The 20,521-nt window shown below is 43.9% G+C and overlaps 1 protein-coding gene across 6 annotated transcripts in view; it reads right to left on the bottom strand.

Moving 5' to 3' along the window:
* Positions 1-402: 402 nt before the first annotated feature.
* Positions 403-20,521, bottom strand: part of fgd4a (FYVE, RhoGEF and PH domain containing 4a) — a 54,753-nt gene continuing 34,634 nt past the window's right edge. For 4 of the 6 annotated variants that reach the window (XM_041939386.1, XM_041939389.1, XM_041939391.1 and 1 more), the window contains 16 exons: positions 13,258-13,410; positions 11,690-11,897; positions 8,892-9,291; positions 6,769-6,858; positions 6,473-6,618; positions 6,111-6,267; positions 5,855-5,993; positions 5,715-5,773; positions 5,484-5,630; positions 4,920-5,092; positions 4,607-4,637; positions 4,418-4,498; positions 4,204-4,329; positions 3,490-3,627; positions 3,206-3,346; positions 403-3,103 (listed from right to left, as the gene is read on the bottom strand). In XM_041939386.1, coding sequence (XP_041795320.1) covers positions 2,834-3,103; positions 3,206-3,346; positions 3,490-3,627; positions 4,204-4,329; positions 4,418-4,498; positions 4,607-4,637; positions 4,920-5,092; positions 5,484-5,630; positions 5,715-5,773; positions 5,855-5,993; positions 6,111-6,267; positions 6,473-6,618; positions 6,769-6,858; positions 8,892-9,291; positions 11,690-11,897; positions 13,258-13,410 — 2,459 coding nt within the window. In that variant the 3' untranslated portion in view covers positions 403-2,833. Of the gene's footprint in view, positions 3,104-3,205; positions 3,347-3,489; positions 3,628-4,203; positions 4,330-4,417; positions 4,499-4,606; positions 4,638-4,919; positions 5,093-5,483; positions 5,631-5,714; positions 5,774-5,854; positions 5,994-6,110; positions 6,268-6,472; positions 6,619-6,768; positions 6,859-8,891; positions 9,292-11,689; positions 11,898-13,257; positions 13,411-19,795; positions 19,904-20,521 lie in introns of those variants that run through there. The other 2 variants (XM_041939390.1, XM_041939387.1) reach the window with 2 other exon arrangements.

Below are 20,521 nucleotides of genomic sequence, written 5' to 3'. Positions count from 1 at the left end.
TTGTTGGCCTTGATGAACTGGAGTCACTATCTGCTGACAACAGTGTTTGAATAGAAACGTTCTGTTTGCAGCATTTCTTTGTTCCACAGTTACATTCTCACTTTGACTTTTTCAGACAAGCCCCATGTCACTGGTCACACACCTCTTCAGACTGTGGACCACATCTGACAAACAGCAGCTACTGACTTCACCTATGTTTACATGCGTGTCTAGGGTGACTCACTGTGAAAAGCTTCATATCAGGAGAAGCAAAAGAAGGAACCAAAACATGACATTTTGTTGTGAAAGTAGCATCACAATGACCGGTGTGACCAGAAGTGTTAGACTGCTTTGATAAGACATTGCAGGTTAGGTCATTCAAACAATAATATAACATTACAAACAAGCTAGACCCACATAAACCATATTTAATCTGGTTTTATTTTCTTTGAAGGTACACTTTATAAGACTGTAAAGTGCGTAGATTCTCAAACTTTGGGGAGGAGAATGAGAGGACACAAAAAACATCTGGAGATACATTCAGATTTTACAGACAGGAAAGAGTGGTTCTCTTGTTTTTTATTTAGAATACTGAGGAGGGGAAAGAGTTCAGAGGGAGCGACTGAGCACCAGCGTTCAGATCGTGGGGAGACCATGTGACTGAACACGGCCCGTCCAGCGCCACGACTGGTCCACGCCACGCTGAAGAACTGAGGTGACGTGTTTGAGTTAGTGGAAAAAAAATCTGTGCTCAGAAAAAAAAAAAAACATTTATCTACTGCACTTCTTAGTTGACAGTGACCCTGGAACGACTTTGTGCTACTTTTAACAGATCATGCGCCTCATACTCTATAAATTACTTTAAATAATAAAATTAATTACAGCATTAAAAACACATTTACATTTCTTGCACCAGCTTTGCTACGTCTGTGATTGTGCTGCAGTTGCATCTGAATAGAAAACCCTGCCAAACAAAGACACAACAATGATCCCCGCTCATCTCTCTCCACATGAAATAAGGTCCATGACTTTCCTGGAGTTGGATGTGCATTTACCATCCATCCTCAGTTTTAAATACAAACAGCACTGTCAGGGCCACAGGGTTGGACAATGTATGACAATACCAGATCACTGATTTGAGATTCATCAGAATTCAGGCCATGTTCAGTTGTGCCATTCCACTGATTTTACACACAATTAGTTTACTTGTCATGGAGAGTATGACTCAAGCTGTGTGATGTCCTCTGAGGCTCTGCAGGGAGTGTTCAAATTGTGGGAAAAGAGAGACTTTAGATATATGACCTGCTCTGCGTTCCAATACCCATACTACCATACTATTTACGAAATCCTACTGCATCTGGTCACATTTTGCAGCATGCAAGCCAGTGTGCTTTTCTAACTGTTTTGACCAACAGTCTTCTGAGCAGCAGAGGATGAGCTGCTGAGAGCAGAGTCCCACCTGCTTGGATACTGCATGCAACAGTGCGTTCTAAAAACAAAAAGTCTGTATTTTGGAAAGCAGCCCCGGGGATTTAACAGGCTGGGAATGTAAGTCGCTGTTGAGCTGCATGATGTGAGTTGTAGGAACCAGCGTATTTGAAGCTAGGCTTACATCTCAGCCTTTGCTGCTTCAATTTAGACCGCTTTTAAAAAACTGCAATTCTCCAAACTCACACGAGAGTTAAACTGAGAACTGAACTGCTGGAGCGCCTATTGTACAGCTTTGGTTGCCTTGTGGGTAATGTTGAAAGTCGATGAGCAGGACTGACTGATTGTATTAATGGATTTACAGGATGTTTACATCAATGTGATGTAGCACCTTCATTTGTCAGGTGACCAGCCACAAGCAGACATTCACATCTGGTTATTTTATCTAGAAATGGTTTGGGATATAATTTGGGATATATATATATATATATATATATATATATATATATATATATATATATATATATATATATATGACCTAATGACAGAAGATTTTATCCATATCGCCCACTGACATAGCACCACATGAAGCTGTCAGTTTCTCCTATGGTTGTCATATTTCAAGTTTAACACTGGTCTGATTTGCAAATTCGTTCCTTTGCTTCATAGAAAACACAGGACAGGTGCAATCAATCGCAAAGCTGATAAATGTGCCAACGTGCATCCAGAGTTTGATTAGACTGTTGATGAATGTTCACTGAGGGATGAGAGAGGGAGGTGGGACCATCATTATCCTTCCACATGATTTTCCCTGTTTCGGAACCATATTCTCAACCAAAGAATTTTGGAATTCTGTAAATACTTTATCTTAAATGTTTTCTATGTTAGCAAAACAAAGTTTCGGACTGATTTCTGTACATGAAAACACTATTGTTGCTTACTGAAAAGAAATAAAACAAAACATATATACTGTACAGGTTCAGAGAGTTGAGTTACAGCACCAGTTTGGACCAGTTTGCTTTGTTTCACATCCTGTACGGGGCATAAATCTGTGGTAGTCCACTGGCTCAAGAGGAGTTGACGCAGATTAAGAGTCTATGAAGACAGAGTCTGAGCTGTCCTTTAGAAGTTGATCAATCCTGAGGCCTCTTTGCTCTAGTGTTGATTGTACCAGACATGTCCTTTAGTAATCCAGCACAGCTCTAGCAGTGAATCAAAGGTTTCTGTGTGAATTTAGGAGGAAATCCATGAAGAAACGGGAGCGTGGCAAGGAAAGACATCTTATCCAGCACTGATTTTACCACCTTGTCTTTAAGACTCAGATTTAAGGACAGCATGGAGAGTGTGCATTTGTATTCTGTGCGTGCAGCACATGTCGGCACATATTGTCTTTCTTGAGCAGTCCAGCAGCAGTTTGCTTGCACCCTTATGTGCCATCAGTACCTGCTTCTTGTGTGTTGTTGTTGTCCATCATGTTGGCACTGCTGTCGTTGGTCTGAGGGCACTCTGGCACCTCTCCCGTCACTGCCACGCGAATCACCTTCAGCCAGCGCTGCTTGAGCTCCTCGCTTTCGGCAGCAAAGTTGTGGATGGACTTGGACTGAGAGAGGCGGAAGCTGGCCGGAGGGTCCGTGGGCCTGGCACTGTCATCCACAGAGTAGCCCAGGAGGGGGATCGTACACTGGGCCTTCACGTCCTGAGGAGAGGGGTCAGGGATGAGCAGATTGGAATCTCTATGGATGGATTTCAGATGAATATGGGTAATGACATTTTTTGCTTCATGTTCTTGGTGATTTACCTGCGGAGCTCCATAGAGATAGAGCACCAGACACTCCTTCTCGGGGATAACGCACCACACCTTCTGCCAAGGTTTGTTCTTCTCACAGTACTGCAGGAAGCCACACATGATGCTGCTGCCTGTGAACTGAGCCGCCTCGATCTGCACGGGGGGGAAATCAACATAGCAGCGCTACTTGAAAACTGAGTAAGTGACACATGAATTTCTATTTTCAGTCATCTCTTTATTTAGAAAATCCTAATGCGGGATGTGTATTTGTGTGCGTATCAAAACATCCTCCTCACCTCCAGGATGCCCTTCTTTTTGCCCTCGGCAACCCTTTCTCCGGTCAGGATGGAGAAGCAGTCTCTGCAGACTTTGTTCGTCTTGTTGCCGTCATATTCAAGCGGCACCTTATTGTCTGAGCACTTCCAGCACACCACCTGCAAGAAAGAAGAGAAGATCTTCATCACTCTCACAGTTAATGCACTACTTCTTAAAAGAAAGTATCCATGAGCATCATTTAGTTTTCTATATCTATTTTCAGCCAGTAGGAACTATTAACATTTGATAATATATTATTCAATTATTAAAGCAGTTCTGGGGCATTTTGCCTGTGATTGATAGCAGACAGTAAATGAGGGAAGAGGGAGGAGGGACATTTCTGTTACATGGCCGGCATCTTTGAGCTCTAAACACACATGACAGGACAGTGACTAACATGGACGAACCTGACTCAAAGCCAAATAATAACCGTAATTCCCCAAATGTATTTCATAAAAGATTCAAAACTGACTGTTAAAAATCAGGGAGCGGGTGTTTCATTCAAGAGTGACTACACTCATCCATTTCTGAGCTCTTTCTTTACATGTCTTTATGAATCCTTGGTGTTTAAAATCAACATTTGAAGTGCAGCTGTGAACTCTCGCTGTTGCGCTGAGCTTCCCTTATTGATGCTCTCCGTCATCTACCTGCTGCTCATGCATTATGCATGACACGGCACCACCAGGGTGACTTACGTAGCCGCAGGCTCTGCAGTGGTGTCTCCTCCGTGTCAGAGCGTTGAAAGGCTCTTTGCATTTCATACACATTGTCACTTCGTTGTCACGGATCCAGCGAGGAGCACGCTTCCCCAGCTCTGCATTCTATACTCAAATAAAAACACGCAGTCAGCATGGCGGAGCAGAAATGCGTCGACGGTTTAGCCGTGTGCGCAGATGACATGAACCTTACCGACACTTCCTCCGCGTCTTTCAGCGCGTTCTTGAACGACTCGTTTTTTTGCTGGAAGATCTCAATGGTAGCCTGGAAAGCCTGAAGGAGGAGAATCGAACCCATGTGTGACCCACTCTACATCACCTTCAAACACATGTTTACGTCAAACACGTCTGATGTAATCAAATGTGAAAATAATGTACGTACCTTAATCCAGTCTGCCTTGTCCTGCTCTGAGCTGAGGAGGAAATCCAGAACAGGTTTTAAACACTGAAAACGAAAAAACTTTAACTTTATGTGACAGTCTAATACCAAGTTACACCAACGTAGCAGTTACACGTGGTCAAAGAGTTTATTTAAAGATATACAGATTTAAATATGGAGCTTGGGTGTGCTCATTTAGGTGGTCTTCTATATATACATGAACATATACAGTTTACATACAATTATATACTTCTCTGTGGGCTGGGATGTTTCTGTTTTTATTGCATTGTGTTTGATATTTCTGCATAAAATATACCTGGCCTGTAGCTCCAGTGTCCTCTCCTTGCCTGACACCTGAAAGGTGTGAGGGTAGTCCTCGTTGGTCGTCTCCAGGACCTTCATGCCGTCGATGCCGATCCGCGTCCTCACTGTGTACTTCGCCCCCCCAAGGCTGAATTTGGGCACGCAGTACAGCAACATGTTGTTGAACTGGCAACAAAAGAAGCACAAAATGTTGCACTGATGGCAGAACGGTGTGTGAGTATGGATTAGTGCTATTCTAGTTCATGTTTATCGCATTGTTTTCTTCCAAAGAGGGCAGTCTCACACGCCGCAGGTAACCTGAATTACACCGATGGGACACATTCAGTCTGAAGCTAATAAGAAACAGCCAGAACATAATCACATCATCTGGCAATCTCAGTAATTGAGAGATTTGTTCATGTGCCCCCGGTGTATCCTCATGCTGAGGTGTTCCTGCCCTGAAATGATTCACTTGTATCAATTGGACTTGCGCAGGCGAAGTCTCGCCACAGCATATTTCCCTGCAGCGTCCTTCATTAGATAAGACAGCGTTATAGGGCTGGACAGTTTCTCTCACCAGGAAGAGGTACCGCTCCATGGCAGAGGTGTTCCTGGCGGCCAGCTTCAGGATGTGGCCCTCTTTGATGAACTCGTTAGAGGGGTTAACAATGTCCTCCTCCTCACCAAGCATCTCGTATATCTCCATCAGCTTCTTCAGATTCTCCTAAATGACCACAGTGACATTTGTTTTAGCTGGGTGTTGATGTGTGGTAGAGATTCTTTGTTGGTCTGAAACATCTGTACTTACAGATTTTCGTATGGCACTGTTGGAATGAGTAGCTGCTGTGGCGATAATTTCTAAGGATTCTGGGGGGAAAAAAAGATGGGGTATCTTAATATAGACTCAGTGAAATAAAAATGGCTGGGAGCGGGAACAATTCCACTAACTTTCTGCATCTCGTCTGTCAGAGTCGTCTGGAGGCAGCTTCTTCAGATAGTCTTTAAGCAGCATCTCGTAGCGAGGGACTCTCTGCACAGGCTCTAACATGTGATGCTGCAGTGTCAGGAAGCCACAGACCTCTTGACTCTGTCCAGAAATAACACAAGAATGGTGCTTTTCACAGTAGAGCAACACTTCAGCAACAGTCTGTCTTCTTTCTACAGTACGAGTGCATTTTTCCGGACTGGATTATGTCGGTGGTACCTGTATCTCCTGAATGATGGCCTTGAATTGAGGCGAACGATCAGTCCACTGTTTCAGCAGCTCCATGGCTTTGTCGAAGTTCTTCACGTACTCTGCGTACATCTTGAGGAAGGGTGTGAGTTTCTGCAGAATGTCTCCGATGCGAGGTGTGGATTCCCTGCGGGGGGGGGAGGGGGTTAGTTTGGTAACCGTAATAGGGACACCTGAAGTTGCTGGTACAGTGTAATTAAAAATCTGTATAGTACATTTGCAGGTTTAAAGACTCTGCTGGTTTCAGCACAAAGAGACAATGTGAAGGCAGCTAAAGAGTAATATGCAACTCTGGTGCATTTCTTATCATTTCATGCCAGGCTGAAGCTCACCATTCTCCCATGCGCTTCTCCAGGTCTGGGAGCAGAAACTGGCTGTGAAAGAGGTGGATGGAGGAGATGTTGGAGAAGATGTTCTTCACCACCTCCACAGGGAAAGTCCCTTTATTTGCCTCCTCCATTAGTTTGGCACAGAACACCTGAAGAGGCGTACACAACATGGAACAGATTATTAACAAATAAGTTAAAAGGGCTGTTTTACCATCAAGGTTTGTGTGGGTAATGTAAAGCTTTTACTACGTGACGGTCAGTGGTCAACAGAAATGAAGTGGAGACATGGAGTTCCTCACCTGGTCCAGCAGGTTGAGTCGCGCCACATAGGCCTTCTCTGTGTGCAAGAGCTCGCTGGCAATCTTAAACAGCTTCTGTTCATTTGTCTCCTGAAAGCAGAGCGTGCACTGTAAGTCTTTACATGCGTGGTGATCATTAATGAATTAGCGAGGCGTGAAAGTGATCTTATTCTGTTGAGCTAGACAGTCAGCAGCACAGTTCGCACAGTTCACAGTCTGAAAAATGACCGTTTCCACTCTGATACTTCCCTAATGATGAGTAATTACGATTGATAAAGAAAAATTGAGACTTAGAAACTTTTCAACACATCCAGTGGAGGTAATGTGGGACACACTGTCTTTCCTGCATCGAATTGAACTCAATATTCATTCCCAGATGATTGTCTTTTGTTTCCTGTCCCTCAGCAAGCCTGTGTTTGGTTCAGGTTTATGATGCAAGACCGGATTCACAGCACACACTGTTTAAAACAACCATCACAGAGTAACAGATGAGGAACCTTTTCTGCATGTCAATGAGAAAACGTTCCTTGTAAATTGTGCATTTATTGTCCTGACTCAGGTTCAACGCTTCAGTGCCTCGTCTGCTGTTCGAGCGCAGCTTACATTATTAGATGCTGCTCCACTGTTGCTGCATGGAGCAGCATGTAGTGCTGATGTGTGTGTCTAGGACGCCGGGCTGTGGCAAGGCAGAGGCTCTCTGAACAGGAAATGAAATTATAGAATAAGGGAAATGACACCAAATCTAACACAGACACAAATATGTCTCAAAGAGCTTTGTGTCGGAGGCCAATCAGTATGACAAACACTACACTACAAACATCACACACACAGACTGATACGATGAAATGTCGCACGCTGGGACAATGACAGTGGCGGCTGAATAAATAACTGCAAGGAAGCCGTGTCTGCCTCTGAAGTGTTGGCCTGAGAACACCCAGCCTCACATTTCCACATAATGCTTTTGTCAACACATCTATGATGTTACTAGTCCTCTGCTGGGTTTGTGAGAAATTATTTCTCCAGGTATGCTATGCTTCAGAAGAAGAAGAATGCAGTTCATCCTGTTTTCCAAATAGACACTGGTCAGTGGAGGCTTACACAGAGCACATCTGAGTGATACAGATTCACATGAATGCAAAAGGCCAGTGGTGGAATGTAACTAAGTACATTAGTCATATACTGTACTTAAGTACTATCAAGATTATATTTAACTAATTCAGGGACACAGGTACTTTTTAAATTATTTAAATATTTTCCTTTATATTTTCCTGTATTTTCAACCTTCCTAAATAAAAACACCCAACAAGATTGGCAACACTGACTGCCAGGTATGTCTGCTATGTTTGCTTCTTTCTCCTCCCATAATGCAGGTGGTAGTATGTTGAACAACAGCTGGTAGTGATGAGAGGGCATTCACTCAAATGGCACGCACCAACAACATGAGAGGGCTGGAGTACCTGCCAAATAGGCTAAAAGTCTGTGTAAGCAACTCATCAAATGAGAGGAGTCTTACCTCTACTTAACAAAGAGCAATGTCAGAGAAGTTGTGAGTTTTGTAATATATGCCACACATGTTTTTGTGGCTCACACAGAGGGAAACGACAAATCTGCCAAGTACAAGCATGCAGGCTTGCATGTGATGTGTTCACTTCCTGCAGGTAATTTTTAATTTTCCATCATGAATCCAACAATGTTACAGGAGTGCAATGTTAAGTCTCTTAAGTACATTTTGCTGCTAACGTCAGTGTTTTTACTTAAGGTTTTGAATGCAGGACTTCTACTTGGATTGGAGTATTTCTGCATGGTTTTATTGGTACTTTTACTAAAGTAAAGGATCTGAGTGCTTGTTCTACCAATGCAAAAGGCATAAATAAAGGCCAAAAACACAAATGAAAGGACGTAATTATTTAAGAAGTTGCTATGTGCCAATCAATACAAAGAGAAGATATACTGTATGCTAACTCCAGAACTTAAATAAATGCTGATGGTTTGTCTTTCAGAGAGCCAGAGTGATGACAAGGCTCTGTCAGGCTCTACATGCATGACACAAAGGATGGAAATACACAGACAACTCGAGTGCAACAGCATCAAAGTAAAAAATCAAGCAGCAAACATGCACGCACCTTATGGTCTGAGCTCCCTTCTTCGTTCCTGTGCTCACTGTCCTCGTTCTCAGTGTGGCTGTCAGTACCAGTCCTGCCTGTGTGTGGAAGTGAATGATCATCACTCTGCTCCGCACCGCCGTCCCCCATATCTCCATTTAACAGCCTGGCAGGCTCTATCCTCGCCCTTTCATTGTTCCTCTCCTGTTTGTCCTCCTTCTTCTTGTCCTGCTCCATCTGCGCTATCACCCCGTTAGACGCCGGCTCGTGGGCATCCTGCGGCACGGCCGGTGCAGAGGAGTGGTTCTCCTGAATCCCGCTGGTCTCTGTCTGCTTCTGGTGGGCGCGGTGAGCTGGGCTACAGTTGGACGACTTGCTGATCTGTTTCAGCGGTGAGCCGTCTCTCTTGGTCTCTGTGCTGCTGGAGGAACAGAGGAAAAGGCAAAGGAGGAAGTCGGTCAGTACAAGAGCACAGAGAAAATTAACCAAAAAAAAAAAGATTACAGGAGTGTGTTCAGTAGCTGTTCGAAGCTGGCAGGCTTATCAGGGAGTGTGAGACATAACGGTAAGCAGAGAGCTTTTGCACGTGAGTGTGAGAGTTAAAAATAAAACTGGAGATGCACAAACTTCTTTCAGTGTTATGAGGCTGCTGAGAGCTGGTGTAATGCAGAGGAAGTGTGTGTGTGTGTGTGTGTGTGTGTGTGTGTGTGTGTGTGTGTGTGTGTGTGTGTGTGTGTGTGTGTTAGTGTGTGAGCAGAAGATGGAGGCACAGTAATGAGGAGGACAGGAGGAGCGGGGGAGGTACAACACTAACCCCCAGAGATAGATCCTGTCCTACTTCCAAGGAGAACCCATATTATATATTGTGCTGGAACATCTCTTTAGCTCTTTGCTTGAACATGAATGAAATGGAAAAAAACAGTTTGTAATAGACAATTTGAAAACCAGCACAGGAATGGAAGCTAGATTAACACAAATACACATTCACACACACGTACAATGTCACCATTCATCTGCTCGACATCCTGTAGTCAGTCAGTCCAGCTGTTTCCCTGTAAACTACCCCCCCGTCTTACAGCAAGCCGCAGCCTACAGCAGCTACTGCATCTTAGCTCAGTTCTGCTGAGCTCAACTCCGTCGTGAAACTGGCCCCGCGTCAGATCTGGGAAAAACTTCTAGCCCTTAGAGCATCGCCATTTCCAGCAGAAAAGACTCAAGAGATGCGATTGCGCCTCCATAATCTAACTTTTACTGATGCAGAAAAACATCAGCCATGCAGGTGAATTTTAGCCTTAGCGTCACTGTCCGACAGAAACAGGAAGTATGTATAAATAGAGGAACAACAGCAGGCTGGTGCAACCCCACAGATGAATCATTTCTGGGCTGTCGGCCACCTGAGGTGTGTGGACGTGGGACAATACCTTCCAAAGGAAGACTGAATAATATGTCGATTGGTAAATATAGTTTAATACTACTGAACAAGGCATGCGCAACTTGACTTTGTAGTGTGTAGGTGATTGCCCACAGCAGTTCCTCTTTGCATATGAATTGCACGCTAAGTGTTCCATTACATGACAGCGTTTTAAAACTGAAGTAGACAAAAATTAAGAACAGCCTCACTTGCCATGCAGCGGTCCTTTAAGGTGCCTTTAAGGCAGCCAAGTGCCATGTGAACCAGATTAGTATATTAGTAGGCTAATTCTGTTCTGGGAAGCTGCAGGCCTTTCTCTTTTTTCTGTTCCAGGGCCGGTAGAGGGCTAATCCCTACAGCCCTGCGCAGTCTGAATGAAAAAATACACCCATTTGCTCTGACTGAGCTCACTGCAGTGCAAGAAAATGTGATGAGAGGTGTGGGATTCTGCTTTATTTAGCAAATCTGCTTTCAGAGATCCAGACCAGAGATGAGTTGGAATAGGCTACACAGAGAAGATGAGCAGGGAAATCTTAGTTTGCATGCCGCTGCTGCAGACTGAATATTTTTGGGCTCTACTGTATGAGCGGTTGGGACAAGGGCACCATTGTTGTGCCTCTCAACAGGCCTCCCTCCCACAGACAGGGCCACAGCCATAATCTAAACTTACACGACTTGGAACAGAACAGGATGTAGAAAAAAAAGGGGGGAAACACGTAGTCCTGCATTACAATCAGCAACAATCCTTCAATCGCCACGAGGCAACGGGATCAAAGTAGAGACATTAAAGGTGAGAGAGTCAAAGAGATCCTACCTCGTTCTCCTAGGCTTCATCTCACAACACCGAGTCCCGTCCCACAACAGAATGACGAGCTGTGTTTCCCCTCGCCTGTACAAATCTCCTTTCATCCCCTCGCTAACACTTGGCTCGTGGAGCACAGGCTAATCTCCACTTGTTCTGTCCACAGCTCTCGCCTGTGCTGCTATCAATGAGTCAGGCCGAGGACTTTGATCGAGGGACTTCTGCTTTTCATCCTTGAAATAACCGCCGTAGGAAACGTTAGGAAAGACACAGTTTTCCACCACTGTGATTACAGCAACAGCCTGAAAGAGGTCATTTGGTTACAAAAGCTACTAAGTGACGTAGATGATTCACGGTAGATACTGCTACGCCAGCCACAGGCTGCGTGATCGGTGAAATTTCCCAAGTGAGAGCAATATTGACGAGCCACTTTCACTGAATAATATGACACCATAGTTTGCCAGTGAACGAAACGAGCAATTCCTCACACAAACCCTCCAGTCTCGTACTCAACTCAACCTTCTTCCTGCACAAACTTTCCTGATAGTTTCTCTCTGTGAAGGGGGACCACACACACCACCAGGAAGCAAAGAGCCCCTACTGTACCTGTTCTCCTCAAAGCGACTGATGAGGTCTGAGACTTTGGAGTGTGTCACCCTGGCTTTCTCCCGGTTCACAGCTTCTCTTCCCCCTCCTCCCCCTCCGCCTCCTCCTCCCTCCTCCATGCCCAGTCTAAGTGGTGGTTTCTGGATGCTGCCCAGTGGGGACGAGAGGCCCGTCACTGGGCTCTGGAGGTGTAGTGGCTTTGGAGGGACTGGAGAGCAGGCAGAGGAAAAGGTAGAACATTAGTGACTATCGTGGAAGACGCTAGATGCAGACGATTGCCTTGATTTTTCTCATCAGGGAACATGTCACGGCAATGAGGATTTGGACCTGAAGGGGGCGGTATAAACTACCCCAACTGACACCACACACAGGACACTGAGCTGTATGAGACATGTGAAATGTAACAAAGCAGTAACTCAGCTCAGCATAGACTAACTGAGCAGTTTAACTCTTATCACAAACCATGTGCGGGGAATTGAAGGTCCTGCATGATTTACAGCAGCAGAAAGAGTCTTTGTCTGTTGTCTTTGTTCTTATCTGTGTGGAATGATTTACTCAGCTCAAAAAAAGAGAAAAAAGGAAAGAGTTCACTGATCCCAGGACAGCTTATATAACTATTCCTGTTTTCACTCTCCCTGTGGTTGACTGAGCATGTGTGGAACCATACTGCAGTGGTGGAATGTAACTAAGTACATTTACTCAAGTACTATACTAGTATATCACAAGTACTTCTTTGAGATACTCGTACTTGAGTCTTTTAATGCTACTTTCTACTTTTACTTCACTACAGAGAAATATTATACTCCACTACAATCATTTGGAAACTTTAGTAGCCAGTTACTTTGTACATTGGTGTCAAGGTGTCACTTTGGGCTCTGGGTAATTAAGATGGTATTTCTCACTATTTTCAGAATTATTACAAACGAAACAATCAATCTGTTGATAGAGGAACCGATCAGCTGATTAGTCCATAATGAAAATCCTCATTGGTTTTGTAAAGGACTGCAACTGTACAAAATAGTTAAACATTAGCTCTACCTCAATCAACTGCAACATTAAAATCCTGCATTTACACTAATGAGTAATAATCATCTAATAATATAATATATATAAACAGTCACAGGGAACGTATTTGCATTGTGTACCTTAATGGCTTTATTACTTTTATACTTTATTAAGTAAAGGACATTTTCCTGATTATACTTTCAATTAAGCAACATTTTCAGCACAGGACTTTACTTGTAATGGACTATTTTCAGAGTGTGGATATAATATTATTACGTAAGTAAAAGATCTGAATACTTCGTCCACCGCTGGTCAGTGATACTCTAAGTCCCAGGACATGGCTGAATTTATAGAATCTGTGGTGTTTCTAGAGAGCTACACAGTAAGCAAACATAGAGGGACAACATGAACGCAGGAGGAAGGTCACCCTGAGACAATTAGCATGTGTGTGCCGATACCTTCTCACTGACTTCACATGTGAATCATAGATAGACACTGTTGTGCCCGCTGACCCTCACGCTGTGCAGTGCTTGGCTGAATTGTTCTGAGCTATCATTATGTACCTTGTGGTTTAGACAGGGACGGAGGCCTGTTGTCGGGGCCTCTTCCATTGACCCCTCCCCTGCTCTTGTTAGACGTCCCACTGGCCGCCCGACTCAGACACGCCTGCACGCTGGGTGTGTTGCTGTGCTCGAACGGTGGATTACTGCCTAGAGCTGAAGAACAGAGAGAGAGAGAGTGTGTCCATTACAACAAGAACATCACAACATCTCCTGTTCGCAGTCAATGGAGTGAAAGCGATGAGACAGAGAATCTCAAAATATAATGCTTCATGTAAATGTTGACAACGTTATTGTTTTCAGAGAATCACCGCTCAAACCCACCCACTGTTTCACAAGATACAATACCGTGTGTCATGCTGAAGCACCACATTTACACCTAGGTATTAAGAACCTTCCAGCTGATCCAAATGCTTTGCTGTCTTTGAATATTTGACCCATTGTGTGGAAAAAAATATACAAAATTATGAGAGGAAATACTGTAAACACTGGACTTCAAGTGGTTAAATCTGCTAAATCAATGCAGACAGACAGACAGACAGACAGTCACACAGACAGGTGTCTGGAGAGCTGAAGCCTCCTTATGAATTTTGTGCTACAATTCTTTCATTCTACTTTGAAGGCTATGAATTATAATCCAAACACTGTGCCAGCCTTGTTTTGCTTCATTCAAATTCACAATGAAATCTTTCAAGGCCCGAAGGTCCACTGTGGCTTTCTAAAATCCTTCCACTGGCCTCGGCGCGCCTTGTACACTGAGATAATTCCTCCATTAACTCATCCATACCACTACAATCACAGGACACACAGGGCAGACTGTATGCATATTCGTTGCTGCAAATACGTTTCTGATAAACAGCTGCAGGTTAAATATTGGAGAGTGTCAGACAGTTCAGTCGATTATCCAGCTAATGATCCCGTTGATGATAAGCTGCAGCCGGGCCTTTACCCAACCAGCTGGCCACAGATGGTATAGCATCATTGTTTAGATAGCAGACAGACTGATTTAATGGAGTGACTGGCAGTGTTTACACTAGCCTGAATCCACCTCTGTCTGACCTCACAGTAAACACACACACATGCATGTGAAACATGTGTGCTTAGAAGGGCAAATGCCCATATATGGTACTAAATAGGCGGGGGCCAGTAGGCGCTCTCATTACTTTACAAGCTATTAGTTCATTAGTTTCCATTTAAGGTGGTCACTCAAATGGGTGTTTGTGGTGTACGAGTGGCACTGTATGGGCTGGATGCAGGAATCGATGTAGCATTGCACCTGGCTAACTTGTATGGATAAACAGTGTGTGTGGTGGAATAGCTGCAGGGTGGAGCTCGAAGGATTCAGACACTGACAACTGTCATCTGTATCTGTTCTGTTTTCACTAATGAATGTCTACAGCTGGCTCCACTGACAGAAAAGTCTGGTCTGCTGGCGCTAATATGGAAAGAGAGGTTTTCTGTCTCTGTAATATATTTCATTGATGAGAAGTCTTCATTTCTTAACAGAATCGGTTTCATGTCCAGAAATAGATCAAGCTAAAAAGCATCTGCACATTTAGAAGAATACATTAAGAAATGAGATAAGTCTCTTTTAGGACTCTCACCTTATCTGGATCCAGCTTCTCACTTGTGCTACTTGTCTTTTTCTTATGTGTTACATAGTAAATTGGATTTGGGGTTTTGTCGATCAATCAAGAAAATAAACGGTAGATTAACTGGTAAAAAGTATATGAGCGTCTGGTATTGGAGTGAAAAACGTATGTACTATACATGTGTTGTACCCTTCCAGATGCAGTTTTATTGTTACTGCTTGGGGCCCCTTATTTATTTTCCCTACAGTGATCTTTATCTTACCAAGCCTGAAACAGACAAAGAGAGAGAGAGACAGAAAAAAACAACAGCCACAGAATCATATAGTCACAGTTTCTATTTTTACAGCCTGACCGTAATTAAAGACAACAGCTCAAGCAATTGTCTGACAAGAAACGGTCCCACGCTGTGTTTGGGAGCGCAGACTTTCTAAACATGGCCCCAAAATTACCAATCAATTTTGAAGGCGGCCTCAGGAATGTCTGATTACGTGCTTGGCCTTTGCTCGCGGCCACATTAAGAGATCATAAGAAAACATCCAGCAACAAGTTATGCACCATATTGTACATGCATGGCTAAAAATGAAGTCTCTGTCTGCAGATTGCACTCCACATATGGCATTTATCCTGGAAGATTGCAGGGGGTCCACACTGCACAGCCTGGCTCTGTCTCCTCGGGTTGTTATTAACTATGCCAAACACCAGTCCCTCAGCTGTACTGGAGCTTTCTGTGCAGGTATCTTAACTGTTACTGTTCAAGATAAGAAAATAGAGATGGAAATAGAGATACAAGCAAATAAGACTGGAAATGCAAATACATTTGGCTTGGACCTGCATACCAATTCTTCTGTCAGTTGCATAGAATATGATTTCAAGTTAGCATCAGATCAGCTATTTTTAAGCTTTTATTATGAACCATTAGGACAATGACTTTTTTTTACAGTAAAAATGAGACACACTCTACTTCCTTTCTCAGAACCGGATTGCTTGGCAGGACCTGCTGCTCCTGGTAACACACTCACTCTGGCATCGTCTCATTAAAACTTACTTGGCACAAGTGACAGACCACCATGCACAGTAAATTAGTAGCAGCCAGCCACACATTGATTCTCCTCCTCCATCTGTGTGGCGGGGGAAGGAGCCCTGTTGTCTGCATCTGAGACTGTTTGATGTGGGTGACACAAACAGAAGAGGAACTTCTGCCGGACGAGGGCTCAGCTGATGGTACGATAACTTTTACTCTACACACTATAGGCAACCTGCTTTGCACAGAAACCGAAACACTGAGCGCTGTTGCAATCCAGGAAGCGAGGAGTTGACAACTCAAACCGAGACTCGACCTTCGCCTCTGTCCTGGTGAGACTCGCTGCCATGGCAACTAGCCCGTTTCCTCGGAAGATGCGACATTTGTTTCACTACAGAGTGGACTGAGCCTAAAGGCATCTGCTTCTGTCTCAATGAATCCAAAACGGCACAGCGGGTGTGAGAAAATGAGAAATGCTCTCATAAAGATCAGATGTCAGTGGCAGTGGAGATACGACAGAACAACCTGTGCTGGTTTACAAAGCACTCAGCTTCTTTTGATTTCACAATATGCTCCACACTTATCTAAAAACATGCACAGCGTCTTCCCTCAGTGTGTGAGCAGATCAATAAGACAGCGATATGGCAAATCTCTGCGAAAACACTGCACCAGAACCATCTCCTTTTTCAAGGTTTACCTTTGAGAGGTTTACCTGAGCTCAGTGGGCTTTGTGCATATGTTTGTGCGTTAGTGTGTGGTCAATGTTATGGTAGTACTACAGCATTAAAGGCATCACCCCCCACCCCCTGTCCACAGCAGTTCAGGAATGAGTTTGCTGCAAGCCAGCAAAGGAGGCTGCAGGAATGTTTCAATCTGACACAAATATCTTTCTCTGCACGAAAAAAAAAAACAAACACTGTCTGAAAATAGAGCATCATCCCAGCTTGTGCCTAAAATAGTTTGGTTTGTTGGTCAACACTGTGGCTCTAAGCAAAATAACTATTGGATAGATTTCCATAACATTTTGCACAGCTTTGTACAATTACGTTCCCCAGAAGATGAGTGACATTTGAACATCCGCTCCCACAGCTACTGTATGATAATTAGGCTCGATTAGCCTGATTGGAAGGCATATTTAGTCATCCCAATATCTGCCAGACTCTATGGTTGTGCACGCCTGCAGCTGGACTACCTGCAACAATAAGTCATGCTTGAGGCTCTGAGAGGCCACATGCACTGCTTTGAGCTAAATACAGCATTCAGCATGCTAGGAACCAGCATGTTCACAGGCACATTAACATGCTAATGCTAAGCAGGTATAATGTCTACCATCTTAGTTTAGCATGTTAACATGCTAACATTTGCTAATTACCACTAAAAGCAAAGTTCAGCTGTTTGTTGACCCAAATTAGAACTCACCATGAATATCTGTCATGTGACAATGTAATGTCAGGACAATTTACACAAAAGCACAAATGTCAACCTGCTGGTGGCACCAGAGGATCATTAAAGTCATTAACATTCAACATCTGGGTGCCATGAATTTCTTAACCGAATCATAAGACAATCCATCGAATATTTGTAAAAACATTTTATTAAAAATGAAAAATGTTAAACCTATGGTGGCACTAGCGGAAAGGTCAGGAGATCACCCAAGTCAGAGGGATCTAGGGACCACCTGTATGTTGTTTGTTTACACTCCAAGCTTCCATTTAGGTTTTTGAATGAAGCTTTGAAAGACTGTCCTCATATTTTATGACATCATCACCCTAAATAAAAGACACCTCATCTGTTTCTGCAACGGTCTGGAGTTATTGGAAACTGGATCAGTCAAGCCGGAAACAATCTTATGCAGCCAATCTAATTCTGCAAGTAGTGTAATACGTAATAGTAGTATAATGTGAATGCCGATTCAGAATTCTAATGTCAAACTTATAAACAAAGCTTTCCGAAAGCTTTGAACTATTGGGTAATTATTTAGAGGGTCTACACAAACTTTAATGGCAATCCATGTCATAGTTGTTGAGAAAACATCATGACACAAACAAACTACTGTCTCTGCAGGCTCGCAGGTGTGTCCGTCAGTTCATCTCCACTCAGCCTCTCAGCTAAACACTATTGACTACTATACTACCATAAGTGAACGTTCAAGACATTTCGACCATGCACTCATGACATCACCATCTCCCCGGTAACAAAGTAACATAACGTGTTGCTAACAAGGTGATATTATTCCAGTTAACGGATCACATAAGGCATTGCCACTGGCTATTAAGCGTTCAGCAGCTAACAATGATGTTAACCCTTTAATAATAGTCAATGGAGGGAACAAGAACCCAAAAACAATGTTCAATAGAGCTGAAGTCAAGAAACGCACCAGCCACCTCCCTAATGGTTAAAAGCAGAAACCAGCACAAAAATGACAGTCATCATCTTCAATCATCACCCACCTCGTACTGAACACATACATTACAAACACTACTGTTAAAAAGTCACCTTTGCATTTTCAAATACAAAACAGCAAACTTGAGAAACTACTCAGGCCAACTACTCAATGTGTGCCATTGTGTGTGTGTGTGTGTGTGTGTGTGTGTGTGTGTGTGTGTGTGTGTGTGTGTGTGTGTGTGTGTGTGTGTGCGGCTGCGTCCGTCCAGAGAAAAGCACACTCTGCTCTGCCTGGGCAGAATATTTATTCAGTTCCTTCTATTTGGAATCAACCTTGCATTTCCGCGTGTGTTGTTGGAAAAAAAACAGGCCAGAAGCATAAAGAAAAGCTTCAGGTCGCAGTTACGCCTGTGAGACACAGCTGAGGTGTGAGGCTGCAGGGAGCCAGCGCACACGGTTGTTTAGATTAAAATGAGAGTGGATCTGTCGAGCGAGACGCGCAAGTGGGAAAAACAGGTCTGATAAAGCTTGTCAGCCAAATTCCTGTCAAAACCAATCATAAGCTATTGTTGCTATAGAGACCAGGTTATGCTGAGACTATAGTAGATAGATGCAAAACTCCACACACACAGTGATATTGTAAGATTACTTACTTTACCGTTAATCTGTAATCTATTACATTTTGAAAGTAACCTACCCAGCACGGCTCTCTAAGGCCAGACAGAAGTCCAGCCTGACCTGTCTCTTACGTGTCCCTGTCTCACTCGCTCTGTCTCCTCCCAAATCCCTGATGGCAAAATGTGTGCCGATACTAAAGCGTAAGAGCTCCAGGTAAAAAAAGACAAAAGGCACACCTGTCTGGGCTGCAGCGTGTCCCCACCCTGCCAGCAGCTCAGGACTCCAGCCAGAGACACAGCTTGAAACCAAGGCTTTGTCTGCTCGCCGCCTCGTGGCCCCACGGGCACGGCATTCATATCACAAGGAATGTCTGAGAGGACTTTTCAAAAAATCTGATTCTTCTTAATAAGTGGGTTGGCATATTAAAGACTGCCTGGGCGGCGTCTACGCAGCTACAGCAATGTCAGTAAACATGAGAGAGGAAGATTAATAGAAGAAATCTCAGTGATGTGAAGTAACCAGCCATATGCAGAATATCTTTTCAAAATCCTTCACATACACAGTCTTTAGCTGGCCATAAATCAGTTTTGCAACTGTTACCGTATGGTTGAAGTGTAGACATTATAGAGTCCAGAGATCCTGTTTGCATATGTAGGTGATTCATTACCAAAGGCTCAGCCAGTTTTAGAGTGTAAACACTGCAACATTCTCATAAATCAACACATAAAAGAGCAGGTCAGCCTGAGAGCAAGCAGGTCGAAGTGTGTCCTGCTGTGGACGATCTACAACAAAGGATTAAAAAAATACGTCTAACAAGAAGTGAGAGAGGACAGCAGTCAGGTGAGACAATCCAAGAGGAGTGGAACAGAGAGAGTAGAAATAAAAATCCTGTGTTAAGTTAAAAGTTCCCACTGAATGAACTCACCCTGAGCTGGAGACAGACAGGAAAACAGTGTATCCTCAGTGAGGGACCACACTGTGTGTGTGGGAGTGTGTGTGTCCCAGCAGAGCACTAAGTTTAGGTTCCATGCGATCTTCCCAGGCAACACCGCTGCTGAGTGACTCAGCTCAGCTACGAGTTTCACACAGCAGCAAACTCCTCCTTCACTCTCGCTCACACACCCTCTATTTAAGTGGCTTTTAACAAGTACAGGGTCACACAGGCAGTGTGCACACATAGAGTGGGTTCCAGAGGTTCACACACACACACACGCACCATGAAGACTTTAAAAGCTACTCATCTACAACCACTGAGAGTCCAGCTGCACATTCCCACATGGAAGATTTCAGCCTTCACTGTCAACATGTACAAACGAACAGTACTAAATCAACCAGGGAGCGTTGAAATCAGCAGTAGATGCACAGCTCCCGCAGATACAACATGATCAGAGCGCTCTCCAGCTTCCTCTCACCCGTTCAGCTCATCCGTTTAATCAGATCCATAAAGATACAAGCAAATAAGGCGTTTGTGAAACGGGCCCGCTGGTAGAGGACGGACAGCCACTGCACTCCTCAGTCTGTCTGTGCCTGGCATCAGTCAGTCAGTCTGATCAATGATTAACAAGCAGCACAGTAATGCAGCCTGTAGCGCCACGCACCAGTTCTCTCATTTGCCTGATAAAATCAAATGAAGCCCAAAGCTTCTCACCTA

This window comes from Chelmon rostratus, chromosome 6 (assembly GCF_017976325.1).
Source record: "Chelmon rostratus isolate fCheRos1 chromosome 6, fCheRos1.pri, whole genome shotgun sequence".
Taxonomy (NCBI): domain Eukaryota; kingdom Metazoa; phylum Chordata; class Actinopteri; order Chaetodontiformes; family Chaetodontidae; genus Chelmon; species Chelmon rostratus.
Note: the sequence above shows the minus strand (reverse complement) of the source record. Positions and strands in the feature narration are given on the sequence as shown.